Source organism: Leptopilina heterotoma, unplaced genomic scaffold, assembly GCF_015476425.1.
Source record: "Leptopilina heterotoma isolate Lh14 unplaced genomic scaffold, ASM1547642v1 Lhet_142, whole genome shotgun sequence".
Classification (NCBI taxonomy): domain Eukaryota; kingdom Metazoa; phylum Arthropoda; class Insecta; order Hymenoptera; family Figitidae; genus Leptopilina; species Leptopilina heterotoma.
In genome coordinates, this window is record NW_025110861.1 from 1,154,565 (window position 1) to 1,180,770 (window position 26,206).

Below are 26,206 nucleotides of genomic sequence, written 5' to 3' on the forward strand. Positions count from 1 at the left end.
AAATAATTATAGGTTTGTGTAGAATTTTATTAAAATTCTTTTTTTCAAATAATTGAATTCTTTTGGAAAATTTTATTAGAATAGTAAATAAATATTAAAAATCATTGAATTAAGAAAAATTTTTGAAAATAATTGAATTTCGGAGAAGAATTTTATTATTTATAAAGATAATTGAAATTTTGTCGAGAATTTTTAAAAAAATTGTTGAACGTAATTGAATTTTTGCGAAGAATTTTATTGCTTTTGAAAATAATTGAATTTCTGCAATAATTTGTAATTTCTCTAAAATTATCCAAATTATATCGTATAATTTACGGACTTTACGGACCTTTTTCAATCAAATTACGGACTTAAAGCAAAAGTTACGGTTAACTTTTGGTTATTTTAAAAAAATGAACTTCCAGCTTATTAAATTAATAGTTCGAATTATTTAGATATTTATAAAGCAATTAATAAGCACATACAATAAATTATTTAAACAAATTTAAGAAATTATATATTTAACTAAATTTTAACAAAATAACTTGACATTTAAAAAAAAAATTGCAACAATTTTATGAGTAAAGTAAATTAAATCAAAATCGCCACTTGAAATTAAAATTTTATTAGCAAAATAACACAAAATTTCCAATTATGGTACACAATAGTATATAAGCACAAAATTTGAAAAATATTGTCAACAATAATTTTTCTTAACGTGAATATTTCTTATAATGAATGAAATTTATTGTTCTTCCTAAACAATAAACTATTTAAATGAAATATTTTTCATTCGGTGATTTTTCTGTTATACAGAACGCTCTTCCAAAGTTGCGAAGATCCCCAGCAGTCAAGTAACTCATTACTTCATGAATTACTACACTTGGTAAATTTCTCTTAAAAAACTCTTTCAGAAAACGAATAAAGACATTCTGACAATTTTTTATTTTCTCAACCCTTTCTCTACGCTTTTCAAAAAAATATCTGTAATCCGGAAATTCGTCATATGTGTCAGATTTCAAAACAGACATTACATCATCATTTCTGAAATATTTTGTCACCTTCAACAAATCTTCATTTAGAAAATCATAAAAAGTAACTTTTCGATCTGTCCATATTCTTTTTTCCTGCATATAAAGTACTTCTTCCCTACACTCTTGTAAAGAGTAAATGATCCAATGAATTTCATCCGATGTAAAAGTATTTTTAGGAAAACCGATGTTTTTGAGTGCTATAAATGCTGTTAATAGTGCCCACGTTGTAATTTTATGAGAATGCAATGCTGTATTTATCTGACGGCTTAAACTGCCATAATAAAAAGACGAATTGTCACTATTGCAAATTTTGGCGTTTAATTCCAAAAGGCATTCGGTAATTTCAAGAGCATTATAACGAACGCTTATCATTAGAGGAGTAATGTTTTGCTTACTGAAAGCATTTACATCTGCGCCATTATCAGCTAAAAACTGTATCATCTCAGCCGCTTTTTTCACTTGATTGCCTTCAAAATCTAAATTCCAATCGACGCTAATAGCTTCATACGTATTGTCTCCACAATATTGAAGTACATTACTAATCGTATCCAAAGTATCTGCCAGATGATGAATAGAACTTTCCTTCTGCCAATCTTGAGCGTTAATATCAATACCTCTACGTATTAGAAAATCTACAAGTTTGTAATTATATTTCACAGCTGCAGAATGTAATGCCGTTGTGCCGTGCACATCACTGGACAATAAATCAGCTCCATGTTCAATCAAAAATTCTATTTCCTTGAAATTGCCTTTCCTGCACACCATAACTAATGTCGACGAGCCACTTGGATTTTTGAAATTTAAATCAGCTCCATATGAACACAAGAGCTTTACTAATTTCGAGGGTTTGTATTTTTCATTGCTACTAGTATCTTTTCTTTCACCAAAAGCATAATTTATCGGCATCATATTTCCAGAATCCTTCGCACTAATATCCGCTCCTGCTTTTAAAAGCATTTCTGCCACTTCTATTTGTTTAGAGAAAACGGCGTAAAAAAGAGGTGTCCATGAACGGGAGTCTCTTACATTGACATCTGCACCAAATTCTATTAAAATTTTCACTAAATTCGGTTTTTTTTCATCAATCGCTAAATGAAGTAAAGACTTTTCGTCTTCCGGCATATCGACAACATTCAATGAATTAATATCAAATTTTTCGCATTTTTTGATAACTGATTCAAAATCTTCGTCGAGATGTTTCATCACAAAATGTAATAAGGCACAATAATTTGTCTCTTCCATGTTAACATCAAGTTTTTTGTCCAGACAAATATTTATAATTTGTCTACATCTTTTCGCCCAATCATTTTCTGACGATAATGTTGCTTGATGTTTTTCACAAAGTATGTCTTCAATTTCGACAATCGAACCAAACTGTAGTGCTTGTTCTAGAGGATTTTTTTGTCGAGAAAAACGACTCCCATTCTTTCTTTCGTTCATAATTTCCAAAAATTCCGACTCCATTATTTTATTTTAAAATCTATGTATTTTCCTGAAAATTAATTTTTTTAGTTAGTTAAATATAAGCAAATACTTTCCTGATATTTTTTTAATAGAGTAAATACTTTTTTAGATCTTTCTAGATCCGATAAGAAATCAGTTATGTAGAGAAACGCGTCGTATTTAATTTTTCACATCATGGTAAGTCCAGACTGCAAATTTTTTAAACGCCGTCCTATTAAAAATAAAATCAGGAATAATAAGAAAAAGTCAGAAAATTTGATGTTTTGTGACTACTTTGACGTTTCCTGAAGCTTTTGGTTAATTCTGACTAAAGGGTTTTTTATGCTCCTGTTGAATCCTGATATTTATGGATTGTGATTATTTCTACCAAGTTGAAATCCACAACGTTGATCAACGAAAAAAAATTGTTTACTTAGTAAATTAATTAAAAATACGCAGAAAATATTGTCACAAAAATATTTAGAAAAAAAAGATTGATGTTTATATTTTGATAATAATTATTTTACAATTAAATATTAAATTAAAAATAATACTTTAATGTATTAAATATAGTTTTTTCGTTGATAAACGTTGTAGACTTCAACTTCGTTTATTTCTCATGGAATCCACGATTACAAATATCGAAAATTTATTATAAAAAAACACTTTTTTTAAGAAAACTGTAACGTATCTCGAAAACCGTAATTGATAAATAAAAAAGGATATCATTTTTGAATTTAACTTCTAAAGGATATATTGTATAAATAATAATAGCATAATGTTAGAATTCTATGTCGATGTAAAACAAGTATAATGTTTAAATAAATATAAACGTAAACAAATAGAAAGATTTTCCTTCAATTTTATGACGGTCAGTTGACCTTTTTCCAGGTAAAAGTTTGTGACTTTATTTTTAGTAGGGGCGAAACATTAATTTTAAAACGTTAATTCTATATAGGGTCTTTGCATTGTTTTACACGTTGATTTATAACCTAAAATTGGCATTCTGGACTTACCATAAAATATACTGAATCCAATAGGCGAAATAGAAGGAATTTAAGATCACTCATAAAATATCTTTTTTTACTTACATTTCAGGTACTAAATTAAGAAAAAAATCAATTTCTTTTAACTGTTAGAATGTTTATCTCATTTCTTTCACTCCTTTCACTTTACAAACAGATGATTATATTAAGCATGTAGGACATAGATGGACATTTCAACAAAAAAAGTGAGTGTTACTTTCAATTTGACACAACCAGGCTAGCATAATTATGTGGATATACCTTTAAAAAATAAATATTCCAAATTTTACAAAACAAAACCAACCAAATTTTTTTCACAAGTAAGGATTGAAGTGTGTTTAATAATAATAATATAAAATATAAATCTTTGCATATTTTAATTTATAATAATAATAAAATAATTATCAAAACTCGCATATTTAAAAAAAAACCCAAATAATAGTAAATTCTTTACAGAGCCCTGCTATGTGATTTAATAATTTTTAGTCAAATAATTAAAACAAATTTTGAAAGAAAACTGGTGTTATAAAATAACTCCGTTCCGAAACGCCAGATTTTATTGAATATTATTTCCGTTATTTAAAAGCTTTTTTTAATTTTTCTTTAGTTAAAATTCATAAATTTTTATAATCGTTTGGCAGGCGGAATTAGTATAATTTTTTAAAGAGAACTATTATAAATATTTTTTACTTTTCAACATAAAAATGTCATTTCTATATTATTTTGATTCAATTTTTTTTACTTTTACATGTTACAATACAAAATTTAACTAAAATTTTTGAAAAAGTTGTCACCTAACAGATTTTTAGAAAATACGAAACTAGACTGAAAAGATAAAGTTTTTATTGTACTTTGAAAAAAAGTTACAAAGAAAACCGACATAATAGTTTAAAGATTAATTAAAAAAACAAAATATTGTAAGGTTTAAACAAAACTTGTAAGAATTTCATAAGTAACGTAAATTAAATCAAAATCGCACATGAAATAATATAATTTTATTATCAAAATAACAAAAAATTTCCAATAGTACAAAAATAATGAAAGTAGTAATTATAAAAAATTAGAAAAATATTGTCAACAATACTTTTTCTTAACGTGAATGTTTTGTTGTAATGTATGAAATTGTTTTTCATAAACAATAAACTATTTAAATGGAATATTTTCCATTCGGTGATTTTTCTGTTATACAGAATGCTCTTCCAAAGTTGCGAAAATCCCCAGCAGTCAAGTAACTCATTACTTCATGAATTACTACACTTGGTAAATTTCTCTTAAAAAACTCTTTCAGAAAACGTATAAAGACATTCTGACAATTTTTCATTTTCTCAACTCTCTGTATCCGCTTCTCAAACAAATATTTGTAACCTGGAAATTCGTCATATTTGTCAGATTTCAAAACAGACATTACATCACAATTTCTGAAATATTTTGTCACCTTCAACAAACCTTCATTTAGAAAGTCGAAGAATGAAACTTTTCGATCAGCCCATATTTTTTTTCCTCGCATTTTAATAACTTCTTCTTCGCACTTTTCATAAATGGAAAAGATCGAATCAAAATTTATATATCTTGAACAACTATAGCTTTCAATATCGTAATTTTTAAGTGCTAAAAATGCTGTTAATAGTTTCCACGTAGTAATTTTATCAGAATGAAATTCTGTATTTATGTGACGGCTGAAACTGTCATAAATCGGATAATCTTCACTATCGTAAATTATGGCGTTTAATTCCAAAAGGCATTCGGTAATTTCAAGAGCATTATAACGAACGCTTATCATTAGAGGAGTAATGTTTCCATCATCCAAAGTATTTAATTCTGCGCCATTATCAGCTAAAAATTCTATCATCTCTGCCGCTTTTTTCACTTCGTCACCTATAAAATCTAAATTCCAATCTATACTAATAGCTTCATAGGAATCGTCTCTATTATGATAAAACGCCTCTCTAATGTTGTCTACAGTTTGTGACAGGTGACGAATAACAAGTCCCCACTCGTATTTATAATTATTTCCACCTCTACATAATAGAAAATCGACAAGACTGTAATTATATTTTACGGCTGCAACTTCTAATGCCGATTTATAGTCATCATCACAGGTGAATAAGTTAGCTCCATGTTCAATTAAAAATTCTATTTCTTTGAAATTTCCAATTTCGCAAGCAGCAACCAATGTATTTCCGCCACCACAATTTTTGAAATTTAACTCAGCTCCATACGAACACAAGAGCGTTACCAACTTCGAGGGTTTGTATTTTTCATTACTACTAGTATCATCTCTTTCGCCAAAAGCATAATTAATTGGCATCATATTATTAGAATCTTCCGCGTTAACATTCGCTCCCGCTTTTAGAAGCATTTCTGCTATTTCTGTTTGTTTAGTTTGAACGGCGTGAAATAAAGGTGTTTGTTTATTGCCGTCTCTTACATCAACCTTTGCACCAAATTCTATTAAAACTTTCACTACATTCTGTTTTCTTACTTTTATCGCAAAATGCAGTAAAGACTTTGTCTCGTAGTTATTATGTAGATAATTACAAGCATTTATATCAAACTTTTCGCATTTTTTGATAACTGATTCAAAATCTTCGTCGAGATGCTTCATCACAAAATGTAATAAGGCACAATAATTTGTTTCTTCCACGTTAACGTTAAGTTTTTTCTCCAAACAAATATTTATAATTTGTCTACATCTTTTCGCCCAATCATTTTTTGGCGATAATGTTGCTTGATGTTGTTCACAAAGTATGTCTTCAATTTCGACAATCGAACCAAACTGCAGTGCTTGTTCTAGAGGATTTTTTTCTCGAGAAAAACGACTCGCATTTTTTCTTTTGTCCATAATTTCTAAATATTCTGATTCCATTGTGCCATTGTAATACAAAAATGAATACGCCCTGAAAATGAATATACTGAATTAGTTGAGGTAAGAAAATAAATTCTTAATATTATTTATACAGTAAATATCTTTTTTAGATCTTTGTACACCTGATTAGAATACAGTAATATCGATGGCTGCTAAATATGAAAACAATTTTCAAAAAAAAACCTCGATTGCAATTTCTATTATCCTAACTATAGGATTTACCTGAATTAGTTCGGATAATTGATGTTCCACTGTATTTGCTAGAATAATTATAAAACACATAGCTCACTAATAAAAATAAAAAAACGTTATTTACTTAAAATATTTTAAAATATAAATAAAATAAAATAATAAATAAATAAATTTTTAAATATTAAAAAAAAACTTAAAATATTTGTAAGGTAATTTTTCAAAATTTTGACATTTATTTTCAAAAAAATATAAAACTTGAAATAAAGATTTTTTATGATTTAAAGTTAATTTAGCTGTAAACAAACAATTTGATTATTTTATATTTTTGAAATTTCTTTAAACTTTAAAAATATTTAAAAAATTGTAACTTTCAAGTAACTGCGTCGTTTTAAATAATCACGTTTTCTATTTGTCTTCTTGAGTATTAAAAAACACAGAATTTTCAATAATATGTTTTCATTTAGAAACCATCGAATAGTAATGAAATTCGTCATATTGAAATTTTTAACAATGGTAAGTCCAGAATGTTTTAATCGTCTTCACGTGGATTTCAAAGAACAATTATGTCTTGCATTGTTTATGTATATGACAATGTGACAAAACGATTTATAACCTAAAATTTACATTCTGGACTAACCATCAAATATAGCGAAGCATTTAGGTCAAAGAGAAAGAATTTAAGATCTTTCACTAATATATGTTTCTTTACTTACATTTCAGGTAAAAAATTAAGAAAAAAATCAATTTCTTTATCTTTTATATATGTCAAAATGTTCAAAAAAGTTCATTGTACTTTACAACTTGTTTATAACAGATGATTAGGGTGGAGTCTTATGGAGAGTCCACAATATGTGCAAAATGGAGACGCATGATTTTCCCCTAAACGACAAATGGTCGAATGTTCAAATGGTCGAATACCAAGTAGTCGAATCGTTAACTGGTCGAATGCTAAAAACATCGAATGCTAAAAACGTCGAATGTTCAAAATATCGAATCGTCAATTTGTCGAATGATCAAAACGTCGAATTCTCAAATGGTCGAATGCTAAAAACATCGAATCGTCAAATGGTCGAATGCTCAAAAGGTCGAATCGTCAAATGGTCGAATGCTAAAAACATCGAATTCTCAAATGGTCGAATGTTCAAAACGTCGAATCGTCATTTAGTCGAATGCTAAAAACGTCGAATCGTCAAATAGTCGAATGTTCAAAAGGTCGAATCGTCAAATGGTCGAATACTCAAAAGGTCGAATCGTCAAATAGTCGAATGCTAAAAACGTCGAATTCTCAAATGGTCGAATGTTCAAAACGTCGAATCGTCAAATGGTCGAATGCTAAAAACATCGAATCCTCAAATGGTCGAATGCTCAAAACGTCGAATTCTCAAATGGTCGAATGCTCAAAACGTCGAATCATCAAAAATTCGAAAAATTTGCTTGGTTTAAGTCAACATTAACTTAAACCAAGCAAATTTTTCGAATTTTTGACGATTCGACGTTTTGAGCATTCGACCAAATGACGATTCGACGTTTTGAACATTCGATCAATTGATGAGTCGATGTTTTGAACATTCGACGTTTTGACTATTCGATGTTTCTAGCATTCGACCAGTTAACGATTCGACTACTTGGTATTCGACCATTTGAACATTCGACCACTTGGCGTTTAGGGGAAAATCATGCGTCTCGCAAAATGCAGGTAGTAAGTCCAAGTGCAAGTGCGATTCCTATACATTTAGCATTGGTTCGCACTTGCACTTCTTGCCTTTTGCACCTATTGTGGACTCTCCATCATGACAGCGTTTTGCGTTGCGTCGTAATGGGAGAGAAAAAGACGCAAATATACGTTTGCTGCATTCTCTCTCATTAAGGCCTTTCTCCAATAGGATCCAAAAACTTTGCGTTTGTCTGCGAATGACTGCGTTGCGTTGATTTTAGCATGTGTTGCTATAGCAACCGACGCAGACGCAGTCATTCGCACACTTTTTAAAACCTATTGGAGAAAGGCCTTTACAACGCAACGCAAAACGCTGCCATGGGACTCCAGCCTTACAATTTACAATCATTAAAATTACAAACATATAGATGCGGTTTATCAAAAAGAATAAGGCCAACGCAGAATAGATCTGTAACCGGAACCGCAATCGTAAGCGTTACCGTAAGAATGAGTTAAAGAAGGATAGGTATATTGTTTATCCTTCTTAAAGGCCAACGCAGAATAGATCTGTAACCGGAACCGCAATCGTAACCGTAAGCGTGAGAATGAGTTAGAGAAGGATAGGTATATTGTTTATTCTTCTCTAACTCATTCTTGCGCTTACGGTTACGATTGCGGTTCCGGTTACAGATCTATTCTGCGTTGGCCTTTACCCGTAACCGTTTCCCGAATCCCCCGAATCCACTCAGTTGTGCTTAGGCCTAAAGTTTTGTTCACGTTTTGTTCGTTTTGTTCTATAACAATATAACCTAAAAATTCTGTTGAAAAGTTTTTTGACTCTCCTGAAAAATTCCATAATTATTGTAAATTCTTTCAAAAAGGACAGAGCCCTATGTGATTTAATAATTTTTAGTACAATAATAATTTTAAAAAATTTTGAAAGAAAACTGGTGTTATAAAATAACTCCGTTCCGAAACGCCAGCTTTTATTGAATATTATTTCTGTTATTTAAAAGCTTTTTTTAATTTTTCATAAATTTTTATAATCGTTTGGCAGGCGGAATTAGTATAATTTTCTAAAGACAACTATTATAAATATTTTTTACTTTTTAACATAAAAAAGTCATTTCTATATTATTTTGATTCAATTTTTTTTTACTTTTATATGTTACAATACAAAATTTAACGAATATAAATTTTTGAAAAAGTTGTCACCTAACAGATTTTCATAAAATACGAAACTATACTGAAAAGATCAAGTTTTTATTATACTTTGAAAGTTACAAACAAAGAAAACCGACATAATAGTTTAAAGGTTAATTAAATAAAATATATTGTTAGGTTTAAAAACATTTGTAAAAATTTCATATAAGTAAATAGTAAATTAAATCAAAATCGCACATGAAATCATAATTTTATTATCAAAATAACACAAAATTTTCAATAGTACAAAAGTACTAAAAGTAGTAATTATCAAAAGATTAGAAAAATACTGTCAACAATACTTTTTCTTAACGTGAATGTTTTGTTGTAATGTATGAAATTATTTTTCATAAACAATAAACTATTTAAATGAAATATTTTCCATTAGGTGATTTTTCTGTTATACACAACGCTCTTCCAAAGTTGCGAAAATCCCCAGCTGATAAGTAATTCATTATTTCATCAATTACTACACTTGGTAAATTTCTCTTAAAAAACTCTTTCATAAAACGAATAAAAACATTCTGACAATTTTTCATTTTCTCAACTCTCTGTATCCGCTTCTCAAACAAATATTTGTAACCTGAAAATTCGTCATATTTGTCAGATTCCAAAACATACATTACATCACAATTTCTGAAATATTTTGTCACCTTCAACAAATCTTCATTTAGAAAGTCAAAAAATGAAACTTCTCGATCTGCCCATATTCTTCTTTCTTCCATTTTAATTATTTCTTCTTTGCACTTTTCATAAAAGGAAAAGACCGAATCAAAATTTATATATTGTGAATAACTATAGTTTTTAATATCGATATTTTTAAGTGCTAAAAATGCTGTTAATAGTACCCAGGTAGTAATGTTATTAGAATGAAATTCTGTATCTACGTTACTGTTGAAACCGTCACAAACATAAATCGGATGATCGTCATTATAGTAAAGTTTGGCGTTTAATTCCAAAAGGCATTCGGTTATTTCAAGAGCATTAAAACGAATGCTTGTCATTAGAGGAGTAATGTTTTCATCATCCAAAGTATTTAATTCTGCGCCATTATCAGCTAAAAATTCTATCATTTCTGCCGCTTTTTTCACTTCATCACCTATAAAATCTAAATTCCAATCAATACTAATAACTTCATAGGAATTGTCTCTTTTACGAAAAGTCGCCTCTCTAATGTTATCTACAATTTTTGACAGGTGTTGAATAACACTTCCCCCCTCGTAATTATAATTATTAATATTTACACCTCTACATAATAGAAAATCGACAAGATTGTAATTATATTTGACGGCTGCAAGATTTAATGCCGTTCTGCCGTACTCATCAGTAGACAATAAATCAGCTCCATGTTCAATTAAAAATTCTATTTCTTTTAAATTGCCAATTTTGCAAGCAGCAACCAACGTATTTCCGCCACCATTGGTTTTGAAATTTAACTCAGCTCCATATGAGCACAAGAGCGTCACCAACTTCGAGGGTTTGTATTTTTCATTACTACTAGTATCTTCTCTTTCGCCAAAAGCAAAATTAATTGGCATCATATTATTAGAATCTTCCGCATTAACATTCGCTCCCGCTTTTAAAAGCATTTCTGCTATTTCTGTTTGTTTAGTTTTAACGGCGTAAAATAAAGGTGTTTGTTCAAGGCCGTCTTTTACATCGACATCAGCACCAAATTCTATTAAAGCTTTCACTACATTCCGTTTTCTTTCTTCTATCGCAAAATGCAGTAATGACATTAACTCGGATGATATATATATATCGATCATATAAAAAGGATTATTACAAGCATTTATATCAAACTTTTCGCATTTTTTGAAAACTGATTCAAAATCTTCGTCGAGATGCTTCATCACAAAATGTAATAAGGCACAATAATTTGTCTCTTTCATGTTAACATTAAGTTTTTTGTCTAGACAAATATTTATAATTTGTCTACATTTTTTCGCCCAATCATTTTCTGGTGATAATGTTGCTGCATATTTTTCACGGAGGATATCCTGAATTTCCACGATGGAACCAAATTGTAATGCTCTTTCCAGAGGATTTTTGCCTCGAACAAAACTTTTCTCATTTTTTTTTTCGTCCATAATTTCTAAAAATTCTGATTCCATTGTGCGATTGTAATAATATAATGAATACGCCCTGAAAATGAATATATTGAATTAGTTGAGGTAAGAAAATAAATTCCTAATATGATTTTTACAGTGAATATCTTTTTTAGATCTTTATACATCGGATTAGGATACAGTAATATCGATGGCTGCTAAATATGAAAATAATTTTTAAAAAAAAACCTCGATTGCAATTTCTATTATCCTAACTATAGGATTTACCTGAATTAGTTCGGATAATCGAGGTTCTACTGTATTTGCTAGAATAATTATAAAACACATATAACTCACTAATAAAAATAAAAAAACGTTATTTACTTAAAATATTTTAAAATAAGGAATTTTTCAAAATTTTGACATTTATTTAAAAAAAATATAAAACTTGAAATAAAGATTTTTTATGATTAAAAAGTTAATTTAAATGTAAACAAACAATAATTTGATTATTTTATATTTTTGAAATTTGTTTATAATTTGAAAATATTTTAAATATTGCAACCTTTAAGAAACTGTGGTTTTAAATAATCACGTTTTCTATTTGTCTTCTTGAGTTAAAAAACACAGAATTTTCAATAATATGTTTGCATTTAGAAACCATCGAACAGTAATGAAATTCGTCATATTGAAATTTTTAACAATAGTAAGTTCAGAATGTTTTAATCGTCGACACGTGGATTTCAAAGAGCAATTATTGTCTTGCTGACAACGCACTGTAAAAAATCAAAAAAAAAAAAAATTACAATGTGGCACATGGTGGCGCATGAAGTTACGCGTAAGTTGAGAGTTTTTGATGTATATTACGCTTTCGACATAAGTTTTTTTTATTCTTTGAAATTTAATAACTCAAAAACAAAAAAAAGGTCATTCTGCAAATTTACATGCCGACAGGAAAAACCTCAGCTTTCGTTTGCAATAATTTATTTTCAAATAAAACGGACCGATTTTTGGGAAATTGAAAATTAAATATTAATTATCAAAAATTCGGGTAAATTTTTAAAATATAAAAAAATAAAATTCACCATTAGAAAGAGGACGAAAAAACCTTTCAGAAACATATTCTACAAAATTTATCCCATTCCAAGTATGTTCAGAAAAAATTCACAAAGCCAGTGTTAGCAAAATTGGTCAAATTGACCCCCCTCTACTCACTCCAAATTTTTGAAAAAATCAAAAATGTTTTTTGGGGCACATTTCTACTTGATAGAACAACAAATTCCCTGAGTTTCAATTTTTTCAAGAAGTTAAAATTTCAACTTAGGACATTTCACGTAAAATGCTTCATATTTCAAATTTGAATTAGTAGGTTATACTTATAACTATTAAAGTTGTTAAAAATACTATTTTAAGGGTGCGATCCCATGTGAGCAGAATACGTCGACCGAAAGCAGAAAATCACGAGTGCAAAAGAGATAGGTAGATATTGTTGTTCTTTTCACTCTCATGATTTTCTGCTTTCGGTCGACGAATTCTGCTCACATGGGATCACACCCTAAAGCGTCTTGAATGTCACACGTATGTAAATAAATAATTTTTTATAATATTATATATAATACAGTAGGGACTCCGCAATTTCAATGTGTTAATTTTTTCTAAGGATCCTAAGGATGTTCATTCATAACATAACCTTTAAGGATTATTGACCCAGGTACACAAAATCAAAAGTTAGTGACATAGGAGTATAAAATAACACTAATACGGAGTCATTTTAATATGTCAAACAATTAATTTCTTTAAAGATATAACATTTTTAATAGTTTTTAGAAGAATTTATAATTGTAAAATGTATATATTTAGATTTATAATATTTATTTTAAGAAATTAACTTTTGTCGGGGAGTGTACAACAACTTAACAAAAAAAAATAATAATATTTTACAAACAGGATTATTAGCTTTAGAAAGCATTCTTTTATGAACAGTGTATGTGAAATCATAAAAAATATTGTTACATGCAAAAAAAATAGAGTTAAATTATTTTTAAACATTATTTTTGGATATTGAAAAAGTCAAAGTAAGACGTGACAACACAGCATTTCCTTCTTTTTGTATGTCAAGGGTGGCAAACCTGACTACAAATTCACTATATATATACATATAGTTAAAAACAAATAATGGCGTCTGGTAACGTCTGACCTAAAGGAAGTAAAATGTGAAAATTTGATGTGCCCATTAGGTGCTGCCCCCTGGCGGTAATTTTATGTACCACACATTTGTTTAACTTTTTTCTATTTAACTTTCTGACATTGTAAATGTAAATAAATATTTTACTTTTTGTGCGCAAATGAAAGATAAAATATTCAGGATATCTGGTATTTTTTCCGATTTTTTAATAACTGTCTGAATTGGGAGAAAAATCATTTTCAAATCAATTATACATCTGAGCAGACAGTTTTAAAAAGCGAAACATCATTAATGAAAAATTTTATTTAATTAAATCTGACTTTTCTAATATCTTGAATGCTCATTCATTTGTAGGTTATATTTTAGAAAAAGCATGATAAACTAGACAAACATATTTTGATGTTTAGGTTAAATTTTAGTTTAGATGTAATTCTGTTTAAAATGGATTTATATATTCTTTATAAAAAGCCAGCTTTCGCTGGCTGACAGCAAGCCTCCTACAAATGTTGAGGTTCAGTGTTTATAATTATAAGTAATTATTTTATTGTATATCTTTTTGTTAAAGTAAGTAATTTCATAAGAGAAAAACACGAAACATATTTTCCCGCCTTTTCTCTTTAGCGTTTTTTCGCCCCTTTCATATTCTCACACATGTAAACTTTGTGTATATTTATAAAGCGATGTTGCCAAATCTATACATTTGGAAGTACATATTTTCCCAATTAATAATTATTTTCAAACTTTCGTGACTTTTTTTTCAAAAACTAGATTCTGAATTACATTCAAATTCACCATAATTAAACTTAAAGAATCAAAGAATAACATACTAAAATTATGTAAAAATCTGCTCATTTTTTTCGTCAAAATTGATAAAAGTGTTTAAGAAGACGTGTAATTATTTTCGATTACCATTAAAAGCTATATGTTAATATTAATGTTTGTAACTTTTAAACCAGGTTCTGAAAGTTAATCAAATTTTACAGTAATATTTCTACAAATATTATCTTTTAATTCTCAGAATATGAACCAATTCTGCTCATTTTGAAAATAGGGTCAATAATCCTTAAAAGAAAAGTGGTCAAGTGGAGAGGTGGGTCTCGTTATTATTACCAATAGAACTTATTGACCCAACTCTGCTAGAACATGTGGATACACCTTTAGAAAACGTCATAATTATTCATAATTGAATTCTTGGGAACAATTTTAGAAACTCCTAATTCAATTATTTAGAAGAACTTATTTGCATTTTTTTTAAATAGAAAATTTAAAAAATTTTAAAAATTTTGAATGTAATTGAATTTTATGAAAAATTTCTTTCAAGTTTTTATAATAATCGTATTTCTTAATAATTGAAATTAAACATTTAATTATTAAATTTTTTTAAAACATTTTTTGAAAATAATTTAATTAAAAAATAAATATTATTAAAGATTTTGACAATAATTACATTCTTTCAAAAAAAAATTTTTTATTTTTTCAATGTAATCGATTTTGTTAATAATTTTAGTATTAAAATTTTCTTAAAAAATTATTGATATAGAAAAATAAAGTCTTTTAAATAATTTTATTAGAGTTTTTGTAAATAATTCAATTCTTTTAAATAATGAAGTTTTTTGAATAATTTGAATTACTGAAAAGTTTGAAAGTAATTGAATTAAACAACCGGACAAACAGACAAATTAAATAAATTTTTTTTTTAATTTTGGAAAATAAACGTGTCTGTTAATAATTATGAAGAAATATTTGATTATTGAAGTTCATTAAAATTGTATTGAAAATAATTGAATTCCTAAAAAGAATTTTATTATTTATAAGAAATAACTTAATTCTTGTGATGAATTTTACTTTGCATAGAAATAATTGAATTTTTTTGGATTTTTTTAATGAACTTTTATTAAAATTGTATTAAAAGTAACTGAATTTTTGTAAAGAATTTTACAATTAACAAAAATAAATTAATTGTTTTGAAAAATATTACAACAATACTTTTTCTCGTCGTGAATGATTCTTATAATGTACGAAATTTATTATTTTTCATAAACAATAAACTATTTAAATGAAATATGCATTAGGTGTTTTTTTCGTTATGCAGAGCGCTCTTCCAAAATTGCGAAGGTCTCCAGCTGTCAAGTAATTCATAATTTTATCAACTGCCACGGTTGGTAAATTTCTCTTAAAAAACTCTTTCAGAAAACGTATAAAAACATTCTGACAATGTTTCATCTTCTGCACTCTCTCCATACGCTTTTCAAACAAATATGCGTAACATGGAAATTCGTCATATTTGTCAGATTTCAAAACAGACATTATTTCACAATTTCTGAAAAATTTTGTCACATCCATCAAATCTTTATTTAGAAAGTCGAAGAATGAAACTTTTCTATCAGCCCATATTTTTTTTCCTCGCATTTTAATAACTTCTTCTTTGCACTCCTCAAATAAGCTATGAATCCATTTAAAATGCTCAGATGGAAACTTTTCATAAGCAGAAATATTTTTAAGTGCTGAATATGCTGTTATTACTGCCCACGTATTAATTCCATTAGAAGAAAAATCGGTCGTTTCAAGAACATGAGGAAACATTCGACCTCTCATGAAAAATACTTTGTGCTCGTAAATTGTGGCATTTAACTCCAAAAGGCATTCAGTAATTTCAAGAGCATCAGTTTCAACGCTTATCATCAAAGGAGTAACTTCTTGATAATCTAAACTATTTATATCTGCGCCATTATCCGTTAAAAATTCTATCATCTCTGCCGATTTTTTCACTTCATCGCTTATAAAATTTAAATTCCAATCGACGCTAATAGCTTCATAGGTGTTGTCTCCAGCATTTGCAATCATTCTCTTAATGTTCGCTTTAGTATTTGATAGTTCGTGAATAGTATTTTGGTATTCGATATCTTTAACATTAATATCAACACCCTGACGTAATAGAAAATCGACAATATTGTAATTATATTTTATGGCTGCACGATTTATTGCCGTTCTGCCGTACTCATCAGTAGACAATAAATCAGCTCCATGTTCAATTAAAAATTCCATTTCTTTTAAATTGCCAATTTCGCAAGCAGCAACCAATGTATTTCCGGAACCACAATTTTTGAAATTTAACTCAGCTCCATACGAACACAAGAGCGTCACCAACTTCGAGGGTTTGTATTTTTCATTGCTACTAGTATCTTCTCTTTCGCCAAAAGCAAAATTAATTGGCATCATATTACAATAATCTTTCGCATTAACATTCGCTCCCGCTTTTAGAAGCATTTCTGCTATTTCTGTTTGTTTAGTTTGAACGGCGTGAAATAAAGGTGTTTGTTTATTGCCGTCTCTTACATCAACCTTTGCACCAAATTCTATTAGAATTTTCACTACATTCTGTTTTCTTAATTTTATCGCAAAATGCAGTAAAGACTTTGTCCCGTAGTTATTATATAGATAATTACAAGCATTAATATTAAATTTTTCGCATTTCTTGAAAACTGATTCAAAATCTTCGTCGAGATGTTTTATCACAAATTGTAATAAAGCAAAATAATATGTGCTTTTCATGTTAACGTTAAGTTTTTTGTCCAGACAAATATTTATAATTTGTCTACATTTCTTCGCCCAATCATTTTCTGGTGATAACGTTGCTGCATATTTTTCACGGAGGATATCTTGAATTTCCACGATGGAACCAAACTGTAGTGATTTTTCTAGAGGATTTTTTAATCGAGAAAAATGTCTCGCATTTTTTCTTTCGTCCATAAGTTTTAAAAATTCCGATTCCATTGTGTTTTGGTAAGAAAAAGTGTATGTGCCCTGAAAATGAATATATTGAATTAGTTGTGGTAAGAAAATAATTTCTTATTATTATTTCAACTGTAAATATCTTTTTTCTGTATTTTTTAAATTTGTTTACATGACAATATGACAACGGTTTATAACCTAAAATCCACATTCTGGACTAATTATCAAATATTGCGAAGCGTTCAGGTCAAACAGAAAGAATTTAAGATATTTTACTAAAATAATTTTTCTTTACTTACGTCTCAATTACAAAATTAAGAAAAAAATCAATTTCTTTAATTTTTATATTTTAAAATGTTCAACATGACTGATATGATTACAATTTACAATCATTAAAATTAAAATCATAGATGGGTTATCAACAGATAAGGTAGTCCAAGTTGGGTGGGGGAAATGCAATATGGCTGACATCAGCTGATTTACCGGAGGACAAACAATGCATTGAATTCAACGGGACAAATCAGTTTTTTAACCATAACTTTTTAAATATTCATTTTTGAACCATAGTGTAATGGAAAATTATTCTTTATTTATCGAAATCTATTTTTTAAAACAATAAAACCAAAAAATTAAATTTTATTGTTTTAAAAAATAGATTTCGATAAATAAAGAATAATTTTCCATTACACTATGGTTCAAAAATGAATATTTAAAAAGTTATGGTTAAAAAACTGATTTGTCCCATTGAATTCAATGCATTGTTTGTCCTCCGGTAAATCAGCTGATGTCAGCCATATTGCATTTCCCCCACCCAACTTGGACTACCTTAGGGTGGAGTCCCATGGCACCGTTTTGCGTTGCGTTTTGTAACTAGGCCATGAGTGCAAATGATTTAAATCTTCCGCCTAAATTGAGGACAGCTGCCTGCGCAGGCAGCTGTCAACAAGAGCTGTGGCAGTACCTTTACACCATTAGAACTTATTGACCCAACCCTGCTAGCACATGTGGATATACCTTTAGAAAATAAATATTTGAAATTTTATAAAGACAAATAAGTAGTCATATAAATGCACCTTTATTATAAGCACATAAATAGTTATTTCAATGTAGTAAAATATTTAAATGAAAATTTCCTAAACTTTACCACTAGAATTTTCTAGAGATTTTCGATTTCTCCTTTTATGTAAAAAGTTACTAAAAACATCACTAGAGGCCTTCCGTCACAGAAATGACGTTCAACAGTACACGTTGCAAGTGCCACACCGCTGTACGCGCATGCGCTTCCTACGTCGTCAACAATTGTCAGTTCCTCAAGTTACATTACATTTAAAACTCTCCACGCGTGCCACTTTTGCTCTCACAAATTTTTATTTAGTTTGACACAATAACGTGACCAATAAAATAAATAAAACATGTCTGGAAAGTCGAAAGCATTTACAAAAGAAGAGGAACTTTTACTTCAAGATTTCTCAAGAAATGTTTCAACAAAGTCTTCAGCATTGTTTTACGGCAATGCTTTTATTGTGTCATCTATTCCCATCTGTAAGTAAATACACATTTATTTACAACATTGAAAATATATCGTGTTACTCTATACATAAGTCTATGAAAATTAGTCTCTGAACATATTGTTTACATTAAATAAACGATTCTTTTAAGTCATGGTTTGCAATATTTTCCATCGTCTTATTTAGGGTTAGCTTTCTCTATCTTTTGTAAACATTAATGTTTAATAAAATTTACTATTTTTCATAATTTTCATAGTTATAATTTCGTTACAATATTGATTAGTATTTGAGATTTTTATACAGTTGGATTTTATTCTAAATACTTTGTAAAATTTGAATAACTCTTGACTTTTTGGAGTGATTTCGATGACAAATATTTTAAATATGTTGCAAATTTATGATTTCTTTGATTTCAGGGCTTTTCTGGAGGATACATCTCATTGACTTATACGCAAATTTAATTTCCTTCGTTCTTGTGACTTTAGCAAGTACTTATGCTCTTGCCATAGCCTACAAAAATACGAAATTCGTTTTAAAACATAAGGTTAATATTTAACTTTTTCTAAAATTATTTATTATTGTTGATTGCAGCTTACATTAATTTTAGTTACTTTTACATTCATTATTTTATGAAGCATTCTAATTACAGAGATTACATCCTTTTGCTTTTTCATTTTTTAAAATTTGTTCCCATATTTTGTTAGTTTTCACCTATTTTGAAACATTTTTCAAATATTCTTGATCAAAAGATTAGTTTCCAAAATTTTTACTCAACTTACATTTTTAATAAATTTTAATTTTATTTTTTTAAACTTTCATCAATAATTCCAATTCATCTCATTTTTGATTAATTTCGAATTTAGTTGCTCTAAATTTTCTATTTATCCAAATTTGAAAAAAAAATTTAAATTATAACATTATTCAATTATTTCAAACTTCAATTTATGTATTTTTATATTTATGAGGGATTTTACGTGAAATGTCCCAAGTTGAAATTTCAAATTCTTGAAAAAAATTGAAACTCGGGGAATTTATTGTTCTATCAAGTAGAAATGTGACCGAAAAAACATTTTTGACTTTTTCGAAAATTTAAATGGGGAAGGGGGGGGGTCACAATTTTACCAATTTTGCTAAGCACCGTCTACTTTTTCAATTTTTTTCTGTACCTCAGCTTTCGTTTGCAATAATTTATTTTCAAATAAAACGACCCCCATTATAAATAATTACCAATTTAAGGCACTTTTTAAATAATTATTTCTCTTATTCCATCAAACCAAAGTATACATTTGTTATTATCTAATTTAATATAAAAATTCTTTAACATTAATAATGGTAAAAAGAATTTTTTGTAATTTGGTTTCATTAAATAGTAGAAAGAATTATTTCAATAGTCCTAACATTGGCAATTGTTTACGAAAGAGATCGTGTTTTAAAATTATTATTACTCAAGTATTACTAAACATTTTTTTATAAAAATAATTCTATTATTTTATTAACAGATTGCGGTGAAGCGAGAAGATGCCGTTACACGGGAAATGAGCCGAAAATTGTCCGAAGATAAGAAAATGAGCAAGAAGGAGAAAGATGAGAGGTAATAATTAATTGCTGATCAAATTAGTTAATTTAGCAAATGATCAAGAAGCAATTTATAATTATAAAGTGTATTAAAGGTATAAACAACTTAATTTTTACCTCTATTAACCTTTAAAAATTAGAATTGGGTAAAGATTAAATGCCATTCAAAAAGATAAAAATTTTTTTTTCTAGTTGTATTACAAGTGTTTTTATTTAAAAAAATTTTTCACCTTAATAACTTTAAAATTTTTCAAAACAAAATTTTGATTTCTTTTTATATTGCAAATTGAATTTTAGAGAATATTTCTTTGCATTTATTTTAAATATACCATATTTAATAAGCCCTTTGTAAAACATTTTAAATTAATTTTAATTTCTAATTTCAAAATTGTTTTTTGCTTATTTAATAAAAAATGTATCAACAACAAAAAAACGTTATATTTTTAATTTTCAAAAAGAGGGTCAAATGTTAAAATTTAAGAAAGAAGTTGTAATAATAATAATAATTTATTTCATTGTATACTCTTTTAAAGAGTCTTTACAAATTCCATAACAAAACTCCTCAGCTTAATAGCTACATGAACATCACAAACTAACAACTAAAACTTATTTACATAACTTATTTAATTAACATCCATCCTTTAATCTATTTTCTACTTTTTTAATAAACATACGCAACTCTAAAGAAAGAAGTTGTACACTATAAAGAGAAGCAGAGAAAATCCTTCCTAAATCATAGTGGATAAAAATTTGTTTAATAGCAACGAATTTTTAAAAATTCACTGTTTCGACATACTTTTGAAACTATCAGTTTCACAAATTTTTGTAAATTTTACGAATTTCTTTTAAAATAAATTGTATAATTAAATTAAATAATGTAAAATTAAGTGTAAATTTGCTTCTTGATTTAAAAATATAAAACTATGAAAATAGTTGTAGAATTTATCACTCGGTAAAAGATAATATAAAATATCAATGATCAATTCTCCAAGGAGGATTTATAATTTTCTTGCCATTTTATATAATATTATGAAGTTGATTTCTAGCCTAATTTCTTATATAAAATAAAATCAATTTCAATGTTTTTTTCAGAATTCTGTGGAAGAAAAATGAAGTAGCTGACTATGAAGCAACGACATTCTCAATTTTCTACAATAACGCTCTGTTCTTGGCTCTCGTTATTTTTCTGTCATTTTATATTCTCAAGACGTTGACGCCTGCATTCAACTATGTTTTCTCAATAGGAACAACTAGCATTTTGCTAGCACTCCTATCCACTGGTACTCAATAAAATAATTGTATATTTATATATTAATTATTTCGCTGTAAGACTCAGTATATTTCGATTGTTCTCCTTTTGTAACAATTGTTCTATGTGCATAAGTACAGTTATATTTATACATACATTGATTTTTGTTAATTCATTTACATTCTCCAAACTCTTCATTAAAAAGTTATATGCATTGTTTACTTATAATTATCATTTTATGAAAAGGTGTTTTTAAGAATTTTTTTTAGAGTTTGTAATTTATATTATTAAAATTTGACTTTTGTCTGTCTTCCCAAGAAGTTATAAGCAGTGTAAACTGTAAAGACACAATTTTTAATAGTTTATAAAGAAAAGTTTATAATTTGTAATAAAAGGTAGTTTATAACAAAAAGAAAGTGGAATTTATTATTTTTTCAAAATAAAACTCAATCAACATAGTAGGTATATAATTTCTTGAGTTTTAAAATGATACCAAGCTTTCGATTTTATTAAATTATGTAATAAAAAAATTTAGATTTTCTAATTTTTGAAAATAAAATTTTTTTATATTTTTATAATCCACCGAAAATTTTATCGAATATTTTAGCAGGAGAATCTTTATTTATAAGGTTTCAAGTAAAATATTTTAATAAATTGAATTCTTAAAAAAAGAAATTTCCAAATTTTACTAATTCGTTGATACATTAAAGAAAAAAAGTATTTTCAGCTGTATTATGAGTTTGCAATTTAATATTAATTAATTGCTAAGTATATAAACAGTATAATAAATAAATATTAACTGTTCACTGAGATATAAAATATTTAGTGAACAAAAAATTAAAAAAAGGGCCCCTCCGGGATTTGAACCCGGGACCTCCTGCACCCAAAGCAGGAATCATACCCCTAGACCAAGAGGCCATATGTTATATTTTTCTTTAATAAATGATCTGCATTTTAATGTTTTTAAATATACTTAACACTAATGAAATTGATGCTAATTTAACGAATTTAACAATAATTTTTGTGCAATTCCACGAAAAAGCGTGTGTCACTGTGATTAAATAAAACTATATTTTTTATAATATTATCGAAGAAACATTTAAAAAAAAGACATTTAAAAGGTTAAAAAATGTGGAACTTAGTTTTTAATTTTATCAATAAACCTTGCCTTAATTTCTTGACGAACGGAAAAAAATTCAATTGAATTGTTTTCGTAAAAACGCCCATATATTTTTACAAAGTAATCTTTGAAAAATTAAGTATAAAAATAAATTGTAAATTTACAAAACACATTTTTTTAGATATAAATTAGGTGATGAGACTAATTTTAAATAGATTCTGGATACTGCAAAAGGTGTAAATTTACATTACTGAGAACGTGGAAATTTTTGTTATTTTTCCTTTCCTTTCTAAAAAAAAAAATACGGGCAAAAGCACATTGACAAATTGTAATCCGTAAATCGTAAAACTTAAGGCCAATGCACAACTACTTTGCGAACGTCGTTCGCTAACGCAAAGCATGAGTTAGAAAAGGTCAGATATATTATTATTTGTATATTGATCATGGCCTAGTTACAAAACGCAACGCAAAACGGTGCCATGGGATTGCACCTTAATAGAAACGTAACCGGAAACGAAATCACAAACAGAAGGTAAAATAATTGCGCGCGCATCGTTTTCACGTTCATGTCAATGAAGAAAAAGTTGTTGTAGAAGTAGCTTTAGGTAAGTTCAAATGCTAGTGCCACAGAGTTGGACTTGGATGCGCGCGCATCGTTTTGACATTTAACCATGAAGGAGTATAAGGAGACTTATCTCCAATTGGGAAATTGACTGTACTTCTCTGATGTAAAATGGACAGGCACGCAAAAAGTAATAGCCTCATGTTCACTGATAGCAGCGCCGCCAGACGTAAAATAAGTGCAATTTTACATTTTAAGTATTTCATCTGTGACAGCTGATTGATATTTAAGGTTAGAAGAGTAAGTGTTGTATATTATATTGGATATATCGTAAAATAAATCAACAGAATTAAATAATTTTATATGTTATATAAACAGAAAGGACTCCAAGTGAGCAACCAAAAATTCTTTAAATTAAATTCATAAGTGTCTGTTAGTAAAAGTATAAAAACTTTTACCCTATTACAAAACAGTATATTAAATAAACTTATCATTCTCGGTGCTTTGAAAAAATACTTTTATCGGAATCATTTTTATTTGCTTTATTACTTGACATGCAATTTTTTATAAAACAACTCATTTTACTATTGCCTTATTGTCATTATCAACTTGGTACATAAACGAAAAAATTACCCGGTAAAAAGAGGTTGATTAAAATAGATTAAAATGTATACAAATATCGCTAAATTTTGAATCATTTCAATGCCAAACTTATGTCATTTTTGAAGTTCCATGTTTTTAGGCATATGTCTTAGTTGACAAAGCAGGACATTACCCCCACTTTTTCCCTCTCTTCTTCTCGTCGTTAATAAAAATTTTAATTGTTGCTCGCTGTATAGATAAAATAAATATTATTCCTATAATTAATATTAATTAATAACAAATTTTAATTAGTTTGAAATATTATACCTATTCCTGAATATACTTTATATATATTCTTAAAAATAATTTGCCAGAATATGTACTTAAAATTGTAAATACAAAAAAATTTAACTAAATATCAAAAAGTATCACAGAAGTCTTTTAGGTTTTTAAATACTTTTCTGAACTTCAAATTTTTTTTAGTAAGTCATTGTTATACTTATTGTATATTAGCCATAAAATCTGTGTTGCTATTTGAATATATCTGCAAATATTAAAATTTATGAAAAAGCAGGACAATAGTAAAAAAAGCAGGATAGCAGGACAGACGTTAAAAAATAAGGACATGTCCTTTCAAAGCAGGACGTCTGGTCACCCTACATCATGTTTTAATTCCTTTACAGATAATTCATCTGCACACATTTATATTCTATTTAATTCGGTATGCATGTTACTTTTTATTGGGTAATTAGAATTGAAAACAATTTTATTCTGTTTAACACCATAAGGGTCAAGTCCCATGGCACCGTTTTGCGTTGCGTTTTGTAACTAGGCAATGAGTGCAAATAGAGAAAACCTATATCTGTATCTTTCTCACACTCATGGCCTAGTTACAAAACGCAACGCAAAACGCTGTCATGGGACTCCAGCCTAAGGGTGGAGTCCCATGGCACCGTTTTGCGTTGCGTTTTATAACTAGGCCATGAGTGCAAATATAGCAAACATAAATCACCATCTCTCTCACACTCATGGTCTAGTTACAAAACGCAACGCAAAACGCTACCATGGGACTCCAGCCTAAAATTTGTAAATAGAATTCCATTTATTTTCCATTTATTCCATTTTAATGAAAAGGTAATAAAATGCATTAAAATGACTGCATATATAGTTAAAATTCACTATGCTTTTAATGCTAAACCAATATGTCATTTTTGAAATTTTGTGTAAACAATTTAATCTGTTTTAATCAACCGCTCTTCTTACCGGGTATGTAAACAAAACTTTTAAGGGGATGTCAAAGTCGATGCGATTTTCCCATTGAAGCTCAATGCAAAAATCCAATCGACTTTGACATCCCCTTAACACGGTGAGCATGAGAGTAGGTATATATTTTCTCCTGTAGGGGCGCTAATATCAGTGAAAAAATTTCCGGTATGCCAATTTGCGTGCATGGCGATTTCACCGAAGTCAAATACAGTCAAAAGTTCTAGAGTTTACTTTTTATCATTCTATTTATGGATAAATCAAAAAGACTATATAAAAAATTTGATAGAATGATAATAAACTCAATACGAAAGAATAGTATAAGAATTTCGAGTGGATAGGATTTAAGTGTGATTTTTGAATAAGTCGTTACAAAAATAAAAGATAGTTTATCATTGAATAACTCAAGGATCATAAAAAGTGGTTAAAAATCGTGATTAACTGGTTACAAGAAGCGAATCTCACGATCAATCCAGAAACAACAAAATTCGGAGTAACGTCCGCCCGATACTTAGGATTTATTGTAAATCACGAAGGCTTACAAGTAGATCCAGAAAAGGTAGAGCCGATTTAAAAATACCCCCCGAGCCTCAGTTATCAATCTTAGCCGAACTACTATACAAATTACTACGTACCGATATTCCGTGGAAATGGGACAAAGCCCAACTTATATCCTAAATGGAATTCCGCACACTCTGTCAGTATGCTTATATCCAAACAAATTGAATACTTTCTCATTATAATGGGAATATTACAAATCTTATTTACAATAATAATATAATGGTTATGATTTTTTTCTGTGCCACGAATTCTAAATGAAATTTCGAACAAAAATAGTACGAATTATTTTAACCTGGTTTATCATTAATAAACCAGGTTAAAGAAGTTTTATTTTTTGGATACATGCATAACCCTTTATTAAACAATTTTTTAGTCAATACATTTTTTGAAATTGTTTCTCCAGAAACTTGTTAATAACGTAGAGC

At 28.1% G+C, this 26,206-nt stretch overlaps 4 protein-coding genes and 1 non-coding gene across 7 annotated transcripts; 1 reads left to right on the plus strand and 4 right to left on the minus strand.

Annotated features, from left to right (window-relative positions):
- Positions 1-588: 588 nt before the first annotated feature.
- On the minus strand, positions 589-3,673 carry LOC122498088 (putative ankyrin repeat protein RF_0381). Its single transcript, XM_043605648.1, has 2 exons — positions 3,548-3,673; positions 589-2,505 (listed from the first exon to the last, which is right to left on the minus strand). The coding sequence occupies exon 2, from the start codon at positions 2,475-2,477 to the stop codon at positions 753-755; it is 1,725 nt and encodes a 574-aa protein (XP_043461583.1). The 5' UTR covers positions 2,478-2,505; positions 3,548-3,673; the 3' UTR covers positions 589-752.
- Positions 3,674-4,467: 794 nt separating this feature from the next.
- LOC122498136 (putative ankyrin repeat protein RF_0381) lies at positions 4,468-7,565 on the minus strand. Of its 3 annotated transcripts, none has more exons than XM_043605737.1 (3): positions 7,253-7,565; positions 4,928-6,378; positions 4,468-4,846 (listed from the first exon to the last, which is right to left on the minus strand). In XM_043605737.1, coding segments are annotated over exons 1-3 (1,671 nt in total). In that variant the 5' UTR covers positions 7,255-7,565; the 3' UTR covers positions 4,468-4,628. The 3 variants fall into 3 exon arrangements, with proteins under 3 accessions (XP_043461672.1, XP_043461671.1, XP_043461673.1); XM_043605738.1 differs by having other exon boundaries at positions 4,660-4,846; positions 4,917-6,378; XM_043605736.1 differs by having other exon boundaries at positions 4,468-6,378.
- Positions 7,566-9,647: 2,082 nt separating this feature from the next.
- Positions 9,648-17,713, minus strand: LOC122498119. Its single transcript, XM_043605702.1, has 4 exons — positions 17,661-17,713; positions 15,697-17,433; positions 11,631-11,662; positions 9,648-11,541 (listed from the first exon to the last, which is right to left on the minus strand). The coding sequence occupies exons 2-4, from the start codon at positions 17,401-17,403 to the stop codon at positions 9,762-9,764; spliced, it is 3,519 nt and encodes a 1,172-aa protein (XP_043461637.1). The 5' UTR covers positions 17,404-17,433; positions 17,661-17,713; the 3' UTR covers positions 9,648-9,761.
- Positions 17,714-18,612: 899 nt separating this feature from the next.
- Positions 18,613-21,848, plus strand: LOC122498138 (translocon-associated protein subunit gamma). Its single transcript, XM_043605739.1, has 4 exons — positions 18,613-18,903; positions 19,286-19,413; positions 20,369-20,460; positions 21,537-21,848. Exons 1-4 carry the CDS (start codon positions 18,774-18,776, stop codon positions 21,733-21,735), a joined length of 549 nt encoding a protein of 182 aa, XP_043461674.1. The 5' UTR covers positions 18,613-18,773; the 3' UTR covers positions 21,736-21,848.
- A 691-nt stretch (positions 21,849-22,539) lies between these two features.
- On the minus strand, positions 22,540-22,611 carry Trnap-ugg. The gene has a single exon. It is a non-coding gene; the product is annotated as a tRNA-Pro (tRNA).
- Between the last annotated feature and the right edge of the window lie 3,595 nt (positions 22,612-26,206).

What these genes read in the sequence shown, in the direction of transcription:
- LOC122498138 (XM_043605739.1), top strand. Translation starts at nt 18,774, where the DNA reads ATGTCTGGAAAGTCGAAAGCATTTACAAAAGAAGAGGAACTTTTACTT. An exon ending in AATTCGTTTTAAAACATAAG is followed by an intron (nt 19,414 to 20,368) that starts GTTAATATTTAA and finishes TTTTATTAACAG; the next exon opens with ATTGCGGTGAAGCGAGAAGA. An exon ending in AAGAAGGAGAAAGATGAGAG is followed by an intron (nt 20,461 to 21,536) that starts GTAATAATTAAT and finishes TGTTTTTTTCAG; the next exon opens with AATTCTGTGGAAGAAAAATG.
- LOC122498119 (XM_043605702.1), bottom strand. Translation starts at nt 17,403, where the DNA reads ATGGAATCGGAATTTTTAAAACTTATGGACGAAAGAAAAAATGCGAGA. An exon ending in TAACGAAAAAAACACCTAAT is followed by an intron (nt 11,663 to 15,696) that starts GCATATTTCATT and finishes TTTCATATTTAG; the next exon opens with CAGCCATCGATATTACTGTA. An exon ending in TTACTGTATCCTAATCCGAT is followed by an intron (nt 11,542 to 11,630) that starts GTATAAAGATCT and finishes ATTCATTTTCAG; the next exon opens with GGCGTATTCATTATATTATT.
- LOC122498088 (XM_043605648.1), bottom strand. Translation starts at nt 2,477, where the DNA reads ATGGAGTCGGAATTTTTGGAAATTATGAACGAAAGAAAGAATGGGAGT.